The sequence below is a fragment of the Pleurodeles waltl genome, chromosome 4_2 (assembly GCF_031143425.1).
Source record: "Pleurodeles waltl isolate 20211129_DDA chromosome 4_2, aPleWal1.hap1.20221129, whole genome shotgun sequence".
In the NCBI taxonomy this organism is placed as follows: domain Eukaryota; kingdom Metazoa; phylum Chordata; class Amphibia; order Caudata; family Salamandridae; genus Pleurodeles; species Pleurodeles waltl.
In genome coordinates, this window is record NC_090443.1 from 117,287,612 (window position 1) to 117,303,435 (window position 15,824).

Sequence of the window (15,824 nt, forward strand, 5' to 3'; positions counted from 1 at the left end):
CATTTGACAAAGCTCTTACGCATACATTCTTAGGCACTTGTGCCAAACCATGTTCTGGGTCCCCAGTCAAAAGGCAGGTAGGTTGTTGCCACAGACCAGCACTGGGTGATGGTTACTTCCCGACTGAGTACCTGACACCGGAGAGTTTGAAATACAGGCGCCCATCATCAGAGTAAACCTTAAGGTCCCCTCCTGACCATGCATCCAAATGTATGGAGAGCTTTGGCAAGTGCATGCTGTCTTTTGTTTGCATTGCTTTGCGATCTATCAATGTCAGGTAACTCCTGGGTCACTACAGCCATGCTTTTTTTGGATATAGGGGGTTAACTTCTACCGGCAGTTCCAGAGGCCCATTGGGGTCTTTAGTCCTGTGGGACGGTCTGAGGCTGTTGCCTCTGGGTGGTCTGATGCCGTTGCCTTGGGGCTGTCATACTCCACCCAGCAACATTCAGGATATGAAGGACAGCGAACCACTCCGCTCCAAAGCTGCAAAATGACTTTAGTGTGTCCTTTTCAAAACACACCCACCATGTATGAGGTAGGATCAAACATTTTCTCCAGGGGTGGTGCAATATCACTTTAGATGCTTAGGGTCCTCCAACTTTTCCAGTAGGGCTATTTCCTCCCTTTTCTTTTTACCCTGGTTCACCTTCCACCTGCATCGGTGTGGCTGACAGAGTCACATGTCCATTTTGCAGCAGGAAGTGCAGTCTATTTGGTCAAAGGAGCTAAAGAGAAGGATTTCAGCCTCCGAACTCCCATTACTCCCTTCTGCTGAAGAAGGATGGAGGCCTTCATCCTATTTTAGGTCTCCGATGTATAAATTTCTTTCTGTGGAAGGACAAATGCAAGATGCTCATGCTAGCCCAGGTATTGTCTGCCCTGGAGACTGGATGTGGTAGCATTAGACCTGCAGGGCACATATTTAGTTATTCCTGTCTTGCAGGACCACAGGAGTTGCATGCGGTTCACAGTGGGCCAGAAGCTTTTCAGTTTGCCCTTCTCCCTTTTGGCCTTGATAGTTCACCTCGAGTGTTCACGAAATTCATGACATTGGTGGAAGCGTACCTTCAGAGGTTGGATGTGCCAGTTTTCTCCTACCTGGACGTCTGGCAGTTGAAAGCGTGATCGCCCCAGGCAGTCATAGACAACCTCCAGATGACAGCAAACCTAAAATTGTTCGGGTTCATTGTCAACGTTCCTGAAGTCTCACCTGGCTTCTTTGCAAACGCTTCCATTCATCAGAGCCTTCCTGGAAGCAGTGCAGTTTTTGTGAGCACAGTACCTATGTGTAACCTATTTGATTCCATCCAGGATTCTGAGGAGACTGCAAATGATCAGAAGTGGTGGCTGCTAGACCATGACCGGGCCAGTAGCAGACTCCTTCCTGTACCCCATCCGGAGCTGAACCTAGTCATGGATTGATCACTAATGGGTTAGGAAGGCCATTTGGCAAGGGTGGTGATTAGAGGACTCTGGCTTCCAGCAGAAACCCAAATCCACATCATTTTTTAGAGTTGTGGGTGATCCGCTTGGTTTTGAAGGCCTTCCAACCACCCATTAAAGGGAAGCTAATAAAGATACTCACAGACAGCACCAGTGCCAGGTGGTACTGCAACAGTGAGGTGCAGGCACTATCGGTCCAGCCACCTTACACATAATGTTTGCCAGAAAAACTGGCGTTGAGAGCTCAAGCTGCATTCCTGTCAAAAGTCGCAACCCCTTTCCTTGTCTAGCAGGCTATCGCCCTTCCAATGTCTGTTGCCCTGCCTGACCTTTTCAAAGAGGAGGAGAGACTCCATTATTTGGACCCCAAGAGAGCCCTCTGTTTCTCCAGTCTTCATACCAGATACCACAGGGGAGGGGTACCATTAATTTTTTGTAGGATTTCAGGGGGAAAGAAAGCGAAGGTATTGCAGAACAAACCCACCTGTCGGTGGATAGTCTTCTACCTGAAAATCTGCTATGCATTAGCTAAGAAGCGACAACCTGAAGGCATGAGGGTTCAATCTACTGTAACCAACGATGCTGCCATTACGCCAGCATGCAGAATGCCCGTTCTGAATATCTGTCAGACTGCAGCATGGGCATCATTGCACATGTTCGCAAAGTCCTATTTCCTTAAAAATTAGATTCGGCAGCAGGGCATTATGACCTTTCAGAGCAGAACTTTTAGTTCTGAGCCATTCCACTGACCCGCCATCTAGGGAGGTACTGATGTGGTATCTATTCATGAAGTGAGGAAACTGCGGTTAGAAGTATCCATGAGAAGAACAAGTTACTTAGCTTTAGTAATACTCCTACTGGTGGATACTCCATCTGACCACAGTATTCCCACTGCCCCTCCCACCTCACCATTCTGTGGCATGGACTCTTTTCCATCTAAAAACATCCCAAACTAGAGATCTGCACTCAGTTCAAGCCAATTTGTCAATGGGCTTTTGTCTTAGGGTGTGGACAAGCCTTCAAAGGCTACTGATTTTAGTGCACATGGGTGGAGCTTCGATATAAACCTACTGGTGATTTGTTGCACACCACAACCTATTGGTGTGCAGGAGTACTGCGTTTGAGTTTCCAGACCAATCGGACCTTTGGGCGAATACTCACAAGGTAGGACTTTGTCATTAAACAACATACCTATCAGAAAGAGCTTTATCACAAGTAACTTGTAGGGTATTATTTTTTTCTCTGTTTGCTCACTGCAGAATCAACCGACTCAGTTGGATCTGCAAATCTCAAGGATCTGACGGGCTGAAAAGTGCTACTGCATATGCAGTTACAAGATGCCAGGCATTGAAGGCTGCATTATCGAAGAAATTGTGAGGGCGGGGTGGGGGGGGTGAAGGATCTCCTAATCATAGGGAGGATGTGGTGAAAAAGAAGTTTCCTAAGGGGCAGATACTGACACCAAATGATTAAAAAAAAAAAAAAAAAAAAAAAAAAAATTGTCATAGGTTTTGCAGACCTTAATTGCAACTATACATCGTCAATAAATGGATGTAGTGTGAACACTGTAGAGAGTAGGCTTGCCCAAAGGCCAGGCCCTGTACTGAGAACCCACTATTCTGTGCTGAAAGCCTTACTTCTCTGGTTTCGTGGCAAGCAGGTCTACAGTGTAAGGCTACTTGGTAACTTGGCACTAAAAAGATGATCCCAAATACATCTGTCACTTACGGTGTTGTTTTGGTAAAATATATTTTTGCTGTCTTTCAGATATTCCAATGTCTGTGGGAATCATTGATCCCAGGTCAAATCCAACGCAACTTAACACAGTGGAATTCCTTTGGGACCCAGCAAAGCGGACTTCTGTGTTTATCCAGGTATGGACATGTGACTATGTCATGTGAGGTTTAAAAGCATCGTACTTGCTGGGAGGTGTGAAAGCACTGGTGAATCATTTCTAGAAAGAGTGTGCCTGCAGAGTGATCTGAAAGCATTGTTGTATGTGCAGTGCTATTGGGATTGAAAAGCCTTAATAGAAGATTGGTACGCAATAAAGGAGAGCAGTTTACAAGAGTGGATTTTCATAAGGGTGGGCTGTGGGTTGATTGTAAACAGGATACTGTCGAGTGGGAGTGGTTACCCCTGAGATTAGTAAAATACAGTGACTGGTTGGGGAGCATTGTTCTGATATGTCCAGTAATTAAGCATGTATCCTACTGCTTAGGTGTAGATTGAGAAGTGTGTTTTAAGCTCCTAATTAGAACTTCAAAAGATGAAGAGGCTGTAACTTCCTCCATCCCCACATTCATCACTGGGTTGTCTACATGCCTTCTCCCCCGACTGTGTGGTTTGGAACCTGTAGGCTTCCCAAGAGCAGTTCTGGAGGCAGCATACTTGCCAAAAGTCCCGAAAGCTGTTGTGCCACAACTTGGTCTAGTAGAAAAAGATGCCACTTTAAGGTGGGTACCTCTGTGATGTTTGGAAAATAGTGTAGCCCCTTTGAAAGATTCACCCTCCAACTTCACTACCAGAGATACTTGGACCCCTGAGATGTTTGGATTGTAGAAGTATGACAGTCAGTACCATTATAATATCTGCTGGCAGTGGGCCTTGTGAAGCTTGAGAACTTGCAGTGCCTCCTTCCTTCCTGTGTCATAGGAATGTGGAGTTAGTACCCCCTTGCCATCAGGAATGTGCATTATCTCCCTTTCCAGTAGGTTTGGGGGAATTTTGGCCTCCGGAAGGTATTGGGCAGTACTTGTGAGGTGCTTGGGGCAGTGTCTCTGGGAGCTTCACGTGAGGCGGTCTCTGGGAGCTGTGCGTGTGACAGTGTCTCTGGGAGCTGTGCGTGTGACAGTGTCTCTGGGAGCTGTGCGTGTGACAGTGTCTCTGGGAGCTGTGCGTGTGATGGGTCTCTGGGAGCTGTGCGTGGGGCGGTGTCTCTGGGAGCTGTGCGTGGGGCGGTGTCTCTGGGAGCTGTGCGTGGGGCAGTGTCTCTGGGAGCTGTGTGTGAGGCAGTGTCTCAGAGGTGTGTTGGGAAATGTTTCATTGTTTGAGGCATGATCTTGTTGGGTATTACCGTGCCTCATACGTATGACACATGAAGAAGAAAAATGCTGTCCTGACATTTTGGAAGTAGCTAGGGTAGGAGGCTACATCTTATTCTTTTGCCTCCCCAATGACTCCTGCCTCTATATTAGAATGCTGGAGTTTGTTTGAAAAGTAACCCTGGTATCTGGTAGAAATTGTAGATGTAACCACACTTTTGCCACAGACCAGAGGCAGTTCACCTGCCTTTACTGTCCCATTTGTTAATCTGTAGAAAATATATTTTTAGATCATCGTTGGCTCTGTTCAAAACTGCAACAAATATTTCACTGTGCAGCTTGGTTGTGGGCGTAGGGTTTGGTTTAGGTCAATAGAGACATCATCAAAAAGCACAATTTCCTTTTCAAATTCTCGTCGGGCCTTTTATTGCAAGGAAAAAATGGCAGGACTTCGCTATTTGATATTGCATGAAGACTATGGCCATTGCATTTGTCAAGATTTTTTTGATTTGGTATGCACATGCCATGCCATATCTCTAACCAGCTTGCAGACTGAACATTTGCTTCCAAGCTCTTATTTTGTTGGTAGCACACTACTCTTTAAATAGGCAATTTGGCTTTGAATGTTACAAAATAACCTGGATTTAAGTAAAGGGCCAATGTTCATGATATTGGCTGCCCAAATGCAGTTGGTTAGGCACTCTTTTTTAAAAAAATTTATTTGCGTCAAGCACTGTGGACACATCATATATATATGACCAGGGGGGGGGGGGGGGGGGGTCCCTCGGTCCCGTGACTCGAAAAGACTTCTTCATAGAAAAACAACTTGTAACACTCAGAGCCCAACACTAGATGGCAGGATAATGCACAGCATGTGAATCTGCAGCGTCTCATGCCACGAACAGATGTACACTGGGTAAGTGACATTTTTCCTGCCATCTAGTGTTGGGGCTCGGAGTGTTACAAGTTGTTTTTCTTTGAAGAAGTCTTTTCGAGTCACGAGACCGAGTGACTCCTCCCTTTCGGCTCCATTGCGCATGGGCGTCTACTCCATCTTAGATTGTTTTCTTTCCGCCATCGGGTTCGGACGTGTTCCTCTTCGCTCCGTATTTCGAATCGGGAAAGTTAGCTAAATTATTGAAAATGTGACGGTATTGTTATCGTTCGGTACCGGGTTAGTGTTAGTGTATCAGCACCGACATCAAGAGCGCTCCGGCGGCCCTTCGGGGCTTCCACTCTTCACCGAGGCCTGGTCGGCCCGACCATACCCGTCGTCCCAGACTAATGGACCGGACCCCCTTCCGCTTCTGTCCTAAGTGTCATTCGAAGTATCCTTATACAGACCAGCACTGGGTCTGTAATCTGTGTTTATCACCTGAACACAGGGAGGATACTTGCGAAGCTTGCCGAGCGTTTCGATCGAAAAACACCTTAAGGGATCGACGCGCAAGAAGACTTCAAATGGCGTCGAAACCGGAAGAACAACTTGACGTCGGAGAGGAGGAAAGCATCTCTATCCAGGGGACGGACTCGGACGATTCCGAAAGTGAACGACCATCGACGGTGCAGCGAACCGTGAGTAAACCTGCCCCGTCCAAAACTCAGACAAAAACATTTAAGGCTGTGGGGATGCTACCGCCAGCAGGCCATGGCTCAACCCACCGAAAGGAAGGTGACCAAACATCGGCACCGAAAAAGGCCAAAGAATTGCCGAAGACCTCTGACTTCGGTCGAGATTCCGGCACCGAACAATCTCAACACCGAGAGTTCGATTTGCCCAAAGTAAGGAAAATATCTTCAGAACCGAAAAAGACTCTATCAGAAACCTCAGTACCGAAAAAAGCGGCTTCGGAGCCGAGAAGAAGCTCTTATACACAAGAGCAAGGACTTTCCAGCCAATTCAAGGAAAGACATAGATTTGAGCAGGAGTTATGTATGGAAGAACTGGACCATACACAAAGGAGGTTACATATCCAGAAAGAGACTGGAAAAATACAAACTTTACCTCCAATCAAATCTAAAAGGAAACTTGTATTTCAGGAGACAAAAATGCAACCTAAGGCAAAAGTGGTTAGAGACGAATCTCCACCACCAAGGTTCTCACCACAACCGTCCCCACCGCACTCACCACAACTGTCACCAGTGGGAACACCTATAATGCAATCACCCACACATACTGGGATGACACAGGATGATGCTGATGCATGGGGCTTATATGATGCACCAGTATAGGATAACAGTCCGGATTGTTATCCAACAAAGCCGTCACCACCAGAAGACAGTACTGCATATACTCAGGTACTACCCAGGGCAGCTACGTTCTACAACGTAGCAATGCACACAGAGCCAGTGGAGGATGATTTCTTGTTTAACACTTTGGCATCCACCCACGCTTCATATCAGAGTCTGCCAATGCTCCCGGGCATTCTCAAGCACGCGAAACAGGTCTTCCAGGAGCCTGTAAAGGGAAGGGCTATCACGCCTAGAGTTGAGAAGAAGTATAAACCTCCCCCAACAGATCCTGTGTTCATAACACAACAACTTACACCGGACTCAGTGGTTGTAGGGGCGGCAAGGAAAAGAGCAAGCTCTCAATTGTCAGGAGACGCTCCGCCGCCTGACAAAGAAAGCAGAAAATTCGACGCAGCGGGCAAGCGAGTGGCAGCACAAGCAGACAATCAATGGCGGATTGCAAATTCGCAAGCCCTACTTGCACGCTACGACAGGGCACACTGGGACGAGATGCAACACATCATACAGCACTTGCCCAAGGAACACCAATAACGTGCCCAGCAGGTAGTAGAAGAAGGACAGGCCATATCTAACAACCAGACAAGGTCCGCACTAGACTCTGCAGACACGGACTGTCAACACAGCGATAACCATTCGCAGACATGCATGGCTGAGAAGTTCTGGATTCAAGCCAGAGATTCAACAAGCGGTGTTGAATATGCCGTTTAATCAACAACAATTGTTTGGGCCGGAAGGCGACACAGCCATTGAGAAATTAAAAAAAGACACGGACACGGCTAAAGCCATGGGCGCGCTCTATTCCCCACAAGTCAGAGGCACCTTTAGAAAACCATTATTCAGAGGAGGGTTTCGGCAACAAACATCTGAGCCTTCCACCTCTCAAACCAGACCCACCTATCGGGCACAATACCAAAGGGGAGGGTTTTGTGGTTTCTATAGAGGACACTTCCTAAGAGGAAGGGGAAAGTTCCAACCAAGCCAGCCCAAACAGTGACTTCAGTGTCACAACACCCCAACACTTGTTACCAGTGGGGGGAGGCTAACCACATACTACCAAAACTGGACACATATTACCACAGACGCATGGATCCTATCAATTATCCAACATGGTTATTGCATAGAATTCACAAATTTCCCACCAGATGTGCCACCCAAAAAGCACAATCTGTCCCAACAACACTTAGACCTATTACAAGTAGAGGTCGAAGCACCACTACAAAAACAAGCATTAGAGCTCGTACCCAATCATCAGAAAGGAACAGGCGTCTACTCACTATATTTCCTGATTCCAAAAAAGGACAAAACGTTAAGACCTCTCTTAGATCTCAGAACACTGAATCTCTTCATCAAATCACATCACTTCCACATGGTAACACTTCAAGAGGTGGTTCCCTTGTTAAAAAAGGAGGAATACATGACAACATTGGATCTCAAGGATGCGTATTTCCACATACCCATCCATCCTTCCCACAGCAAATACTTAAGGTTTGTAATGCACGGCATATACTATCAATTCAAAGTGCTACAGTTCGGAATAAAAACAGCCCCAAGGGTATTCACAAAATGCCTAGCAGTAGTAGCCGCTCACAAAAGGAGACAGCACATGCATGTATTCCCATATTTAGACGACTGGCTAATAAAAACCAACACTCAACAACAGTGTCTTCTTCACACGCAATACGTCATACAAACCATACACAAACTGGGGTTCTCTATAAATTATCAGAAATCACATCTGCAACCATCCCAAATACAACAAGACTTGGGAGCAACACTCAACAGACAAAGGGCAATTGCCACTCCAAGTCCACAAAGAGTCCAATCGTTCCAAAATGAAAAATCAAGCATACAAACAAACCAACACTACACAGTAAGGTTTGTAATGAAACTTCTAGGCATGATGTCCTCATGCATAGCCATTGTCCCAAATGCAAGATTACACATGCGGCCCTTACAACAGTGCCTAGCAAATCAATGGACACAAGCACAGGGTCAACTTCAAGATCTAGTGTTGATAGACCGCCAAACAAACTCCTCGCTTCAATGGTGGAACCCTATAAATTTAAACAAGGGGTAGCCATTCCAAGACCCAGTGCCTCATGCTGTTATCACAACAGATGCTTCCATGATAGTGTGGGGAGCACACCTCAACAAGCACAGCACACAGGGTCAATGGGACAATCAACAAAAACAACTTCACATAAATCATTTGGAACTGCTAGCGGTTTTTCTAGCATTAAAAGCATTTCAACCACTGGTAGCCCCCAAACACATCCTTGTCAAAACCGACAACATGACAACAATGTATTATCTCAACAAACAAGGGTGGACACACTCGTCACAACTGTGTCTCTTAGCACAAAAGATTCGCCATTGGGAAATTCACAACCACATTCGCCTAATAGCACAATACATACCGGGCATTCAGAATCAGTTAGCCGACAATCTCAGTCGAGATCACCAGCAAACTCACGAATGGGAAATACATCCCCAGATCCTACAGGATCACTTCCACCGCAGGGGAACACCAAACATAGACCTATTCGCAACAAAAGAAAACGCAAAATGCCAAAACTTCGTGTCCCGGTACCCACACCCTCAATCCGAAGGCAATGCACTATGGATCAGTTGGTCAGGGATATTTGCTTACGCTTTTCCCCCTCCTCTCCCACTCATTCCTTATCTAGTCAACAAACCAAGTCAAAACAAACTCAAACTAATACTCATAGCACCAACCTGGGCTCGCCAGCCGTGGTACACAACACTGTTGGACTTATCAGTAGTACCCCACATCAAATTACCAAACATACCAGATCGGTTAACACAACACAAACAACAGATCAGACACCTGAATCCAGCATCGCTCAATCTAGCAATCTGGCTCCTGAAGTCTTAGAATTCGGACATTTAAATCTTACACAAGAGTGTATGGAGGTCATTAAACAAACAAGAAAACCTACAACAAGACATTGTTACGCAAACAAATGGAAAAGATTTGTTTGCTACTGCCACACTAATCAAATTCAGCCACTACGCCTCAACAAAGGACATTGTAAGCTATTTATTACACTTACAAAAGTCTAATCTAGCATTTTCATCCATTAAAATCCATCTCACTGCAATATCTGCCTATCTGCAGATTACACATACAACATCACTTTTTAGAATCCCAGTCATTAAAGCATTTATGGAGGGACTAAAAAGAATCATACCCCCAAGAACACCACCAGTACCTTCGGCGAACCTTAATATTGTATTAACACGACTCATGGGCCCACCATTCGAACCCATGCATTCTTGTCAAATGCAATATCTGACTTGGAAAGTAGCCTTTCTAATAGCTATCACATCACTTAGAAGAGTAAGTGAAATACAAGCATTTACTATTCAAGAACCCTTTATACAAATACATAAACATAAAGTGGTTCTCCGTACCAATCCAAAATTCTTACCAAAGGTCATATCACCATTCCACCTAAACCAAACTGTGGAACTCCCAGTCTTCTTTCCGCAACCAGACTCAGTAGCCGAAAGAGGCTTGCATACATTAGACATAAGAAGAGCACTAATGTATTACATTGACAGAACAAAACAATTTCGTTAAAAAAAAAAGAAAATTGTTTGTAGCTTTCCAAAAACCTCATGCTGGTAATCCTATATCCAAACAAGGCATCGCCAGATGGATAGTTAAATGTATTCAAACTTGCTATATTAAAGCAAAAAGAGAATTACCTATTACACCAAGAGCACATTCCACTTGAAAGAAAGGCGCCACAATGGCTTTTCTTGGGAATATACCTATGACAGAAATTTGTAAGGCAGCCACCTGGTCTACGACTCATACATTTACTAAGCATTACTGTGTAGATGTGTTAGCAACACAACAAGCCACAGTAGTACAGGCTGTATTAAGAACATTATTTCATACAACTTCAACTCCTACAGGCTAAACCACTGCTTTTTGGGGAGATTACTGCTTGGTAGTCTATGCACAGCATGTGTATCTGCAGCTACACATGCCACCGAACGGAAAATGTCACTTACCCAGTGTACATCTGTTCGTGGCATGAGACGCTGCAGATTCACATGCGCCCTCCCACCTCCCTGGTAGCCTGTAGCCGTTTTTAGTTGAATGAAAATTGTAAATATATAAATAAATAATATTTTAATAGACATTAGGTACATACATAACTACTCCATTGCATGGGCACCTCTAGTATACTCATAACTCCTACCTCACCCTCTGCGGGGAAAACAATCTAAGATGGAGTCGAGGCCCATGCGCAATGGAGCCGAAAGGGAGGAGTCACTCGGGCCCGTGACTCGAAAAGACTTCTTTGAAGAAAAACAACTTGTAACACTCCGAGCCCAACACTAGATGACCGGATAATGCACAGCATGTGAATCTGCAGCGTCTCATGCCACGAACAGATGTACACTGGGTGACATTTCCCATATATATATATATATATATATATATATATATATATATATATATATAAACACGGGACAGCTGTCTTCCATGCTCTGGGCCCAGTTTGCAGAGTGCTTGACCATAGGCCATCTGCGGCTGTCCACACTACATGGAACTTCTGAACAGTCCGTAACCAGATAGGTAGTGTTCCGCATTACTACTTGAGGTTAGATAGCAAACAGACTTCTATAGTATAGAGCCCATTCCACAATACGTTTGGTGTTGCTGATGTCGGGAGGAATGTTCCTTTTGATGATACCTGCAGAGCTGCCACTTTGAAATCAGTTCATTCCTTTGAATTCCCAGTTCATACTACTGCCTGATTTCTAACTTGCATAAAAAGGATGTTGAACCTCTGTGCAGAACTTATTTCACATTACCGCTCTAGTTTACTCTGTGTTTATGGGATTAGATTGTTTTTCTTTTTTTTTCAAATACAATTAAGAGTCTATAACAAAGAAAATTATCTTCTAATATTCAGACATTTTATTAACATCTTCATTAAATTGATAAACCAGGAGAATGGCTGGGAGGTTGGTATTAGGACTCTTTTCCTGACTGCCCTGTCATACTGAACTGCTCTCACTCTGCACCACATTCTGTCTTCAAAACATCTTGCTCCCTATAAGGAACACTCGTATGAGGGCTACAGGTTCCCATTTCTGGCGTGTTTTCTTTTTGTATGCAGAATTGAAAAAGCTTTATGTAATGCATAAATTTTCCTACGGACTCTGCTCTTTAACAATACTAATTTCCGTACTCGTGACTGGTTTGGAGAACTTTTCCCAGAAGTGTCTCCAGTGCCGCAATGTGGTGTAGTGAGGCAACAAGAGGTGGCTCTCGGCGAACGCAGGGTACGATTGCCGCAATTCTCGATATCTTCGCAATAGGCGGTCCGGCGCCCAGTGACACGGAGCGGGGGGAGCCGGTAAAGCGCCGAAAATAAGGAGCGGGGGGGGGATGAAGGGGGAGGATACATCGGCTCTCCCCGTTTGTGTTTCTTCCCCTCCGGCTGTGAACTTTCTATTTGAGCACTCAGAACGCAGCACACGGCCCTCTGCTACTCGCCCCACCCCAGTACCCCTCTACTGCAATTGGACGTAGGTGCCGGGGAAAGGCACCGGGGGGGTCAGAGTGAGAGGGGAAGAGCCCTGAGAGTGCCCTGACATGGAAGCCATTGAAGCCCGACATTGAAGCCATAAGTCACAAGTCACAAGTGGGGCCCCGCACCAGGCACACAGGAGTGCAGAGGTGTGCAATGTATTTCCAAGCTTCCAGGCGCCTTCAGCTCAGCTTGGAGACCCTAGGGGAAAGAATACAGAGCAAAGAAAGTAGAGACTGTGGTAAACTGAAAAAATGGTGGCAAGCCAGTGAGCGCAAATTCTTCAAAGTATCTGGGTGCAGACTGCCCTCTTAGCGCAAAAGCAGCCAGCAATAGACCGACGTTGCTTGCACACACAATATCAGCCGCAATATTCAGACATAGCCTGTTAACCCAGGGGTGGCAGCAAGGATGACACTAACATGTGAAAGGAAAAAAGCAGCAAGGAGGCTAAGGCATGACTCCTCAGGAGAGGGTTAGCACGAGTCAAAAATTGAATCCACAGAAAGGAAAATAACTCCAAACCCGGCACCAAAAAAGAAATTGCCTCATAAATCTCCAAGCCAGGGCAGAAAGGCAGGATACAAAATCACAGATTTCTTGAGGGACACTAAGAGGGAGTTGAACTCCACCAATGCTTCTAAAGGTATAGCTTCTGCCAACAACACAGAAACAACAGACATGGTGGAAGCAAAAACTGTGCAGGACACGGAAACATCTCGCGCTGACCTGGGAATAACAAACACACCTAACCCTCAGCCTAATAAAAATAAAACCAGCATAACGATCAACGCAGACATTCACAGATGTTATCATAATGACACTTTTTCCACCTCAAATCTCAGTAACTGGAACAACTGGGGGGGAGAGTCTGTGCTGCACCTCACTTACCCAATAACCCCTGCAAGAAGAGAACAACACTGACTGTATTATAAGAGAGGAACTTCAGTTGATAGATACTTCGAATACTTACTCAGACATCCCTCAAGGCAATCAGATTGTAAATAACAAAGCAAAATTGAGATCCATCTGCAGCACAAGCTCACCAAGGAAAGACTGCTCACTTTGCAAAATAACAACCACAACAACACCGGACATGGATGCAAATTCAGTTGACACAGCAACGGAGCGACAATGAGGAAATTGACACCCCATTGGACCATATAAAGGGGGCTAAACCAAATGCAAAATCATCAACATCTGGAGACTCGTGTAAGGCCTTGCTGTCAACAATGGGCGCGATGTCAGCAGCTATCCAATTTCAAGCAGACAAGCAAGACACTCCGGTAGATTTACTTAATATCCTGGCTGTCCACATCGTGAGCATCAATAACAAGCTTCAAAATTTGAACGATCTGATAAAGAGGGCTCAAACCCACTCATATTCCCAGCAGGTGACATGTTAGTGCGCCACTGCAGGCGATAACTCACAAAGAACCCAGGAAATCTTAATCAACATTTTGAAAGAGGTAAAAGTCCCGACCCTTAGATCTCAAGATCATTTTAGTAGTAGAGGCGAGAAGGCCCTCAAAAACTTAGAAAATAAGGATAGCACACAAATCGTGGAGGATCCCCCGCATGAATGCAATAATTTCACTGAAAATTACTTATCTGGACAGGAAAGGTTTCAGAGTAACTTAGGGCCAGATGTAGAAAGGGTTTTGCGCCTCGCAAACAGCGAAAAATGCCGTTTGCGAGGCGCAAAAGCCTCTCCGGTATGCAGAAATGCATTTTGCGAGTCGGATCCGACTCGCAAAATGCATTTCCGACTCGCAAATAGGAAGGGGTGTTCCCTTCCTATTTGCGACTCGCAATGTCGCAGTTACCATCCACTTGAAGTGGATGGTAACCCAGTCGCAAAGGGGACCCCTTCCCCTTTGTGACTGGGAAAAAAATATTTTTTCAGAGCAGGCAGTGGTCCAATGGACCACTACCTGTCCTGAAAAAATCAGAAACTAAAGGTTTCGTTTTTTTTTTTTTTTTTTCAAAGTGCAGCTCGTTTTCCTTTAAGGAAAACGGGCTGCACTTAGAAAAAAAAAACTGCTTTATTAAAAAGCTGTAACGGACATGGTGGTCTGCTGTCTCCAGCAGGCCACCATCCCCGTTAGTGCCCATACTCGCAATGGGGTCGCAAACTGCGACCCACCTCATTAATATTAATGAGGTGGGTCTTTGCGACCCCATTGCGAGTTGCAGAAGGTGTCTGAGACACCTTTCTGCATACCAAATTGCGACTTGCAATTTGCGAGTCGCAGGGACTCGCAAATTGCAAGTCGCAATTTGTATTTTTGCTACATCTGGCCCTTAGTGGGTAGACCATGCCCTAGCACACAAGAAACTGGCTCCTCCACGGGCGGACCGTATGAATTGGCTCCCAACAATTCAATAGTGGAGGAAACCTCACTCACGAAAAGGGAAAAGAAACGACAAAGGAAAGCCCGGAAAAATTCTAAGGGAGTCCAGCAACATAATATACGGAAATAATTTGCTACATTTAACTGCTTGCTGAGCAAGGAATCAGGCAGAATAGGCAATATTGACAAGACAACAAGCAGGGCCAAACCTAGTCAGATGAGGGACGATCAGCTGGCTAGCGATGCCAATCCCACGTGTGAACTAAATGCTCCAGGTAATCAAATAACATCACAGCAGCAATCTCCTAAAACCCCTCTTTCCAGCAACAAGTGGGGCCGTAGCCTTTTGCACGGTGAGATGCACTCAAGGGAACTACAGGGAAAAAGAAAATAATATCTGTGAGTGCTTAGAACTCAGCAGGTTAATGACCGGTTGGAAACCGCCAAACTCTGGGAAGAAAACCCTCAATGTGCAAGTGTTGAATATAATATGATCGAAACAAACCAATCTGTAGGAAATAATAAACAGACCTTAGATCACGGTCACTATCCCTGGTCAGATGATTGCACAAACAGCGCAGCACTAAAAAGAATTCCAGGACATCAGACATCGCATGACAAGATGGCTTCAGAGGACAACAAATTACTTTTAATCCCTTGCTACGACTTGAAGGGGGCATTTGACATTCTAAACAGAGGCACCATGCTGAAGCTAATAAATGCGATTCAGCCCCTGCCTCATATCTCAACAACTGAACTGATGACTGTTGAGTTCATTCCACACCCAAATAATAAACAAAAAGAGGCAATGCTGACATCCTGGGCCACATCCGCTATAATTGACCAAATCTCAACACATTAGGATATGTTCAGTGCATGGGGCATCGTCTTGCAAAAATTAGAACCACCCCGCTACCCCAATCTTCTGTTACCACAACAAAAAAAGGGCAGTTCAATTTTAAGGGAGGCTGTGGGAGTAGAAACCTCCCCAAGAAGTTGGCATGTACCAGCAGGTCTTTATTGACACACCCTCGACAGTCAAACAGGCTGGAAGGCAAAATTTTAACTGCAATAATTACAACAGGTCCTGACGAAAAAACAGAAAACATCCATATATGCTCCTGGAACACTCATGGTCTAAAATAGGGTTA

The 15,824-nt window shown here is 45.3% G+C and overlaps 1 protein-coding gene across 2 annotated transcripts in view; it reads left to right on the forward strand.

Moving 5' to 3' along the window:
• Positions 1 to 15,824, forward strand: part of TFCP2 (transcription factor CP2) — a 348,159-nt gene that overhangs the window by 54,052 nt on the left and 278,283 nt on the right. For both annotated transcript variants that reach the window (XM_069230905.1, XM_069230906.1), the window contains exon 6: positions 3,214 to 3,320. In XM_069230905.1, coding sequence (XP_069087006.1) covers positions 3,214 to 3,320 — 107 coding nt within the window. The remainder of the gene's footprint in view (positions 1 to 3,213; positions 3,321 to 15,824) is intronic.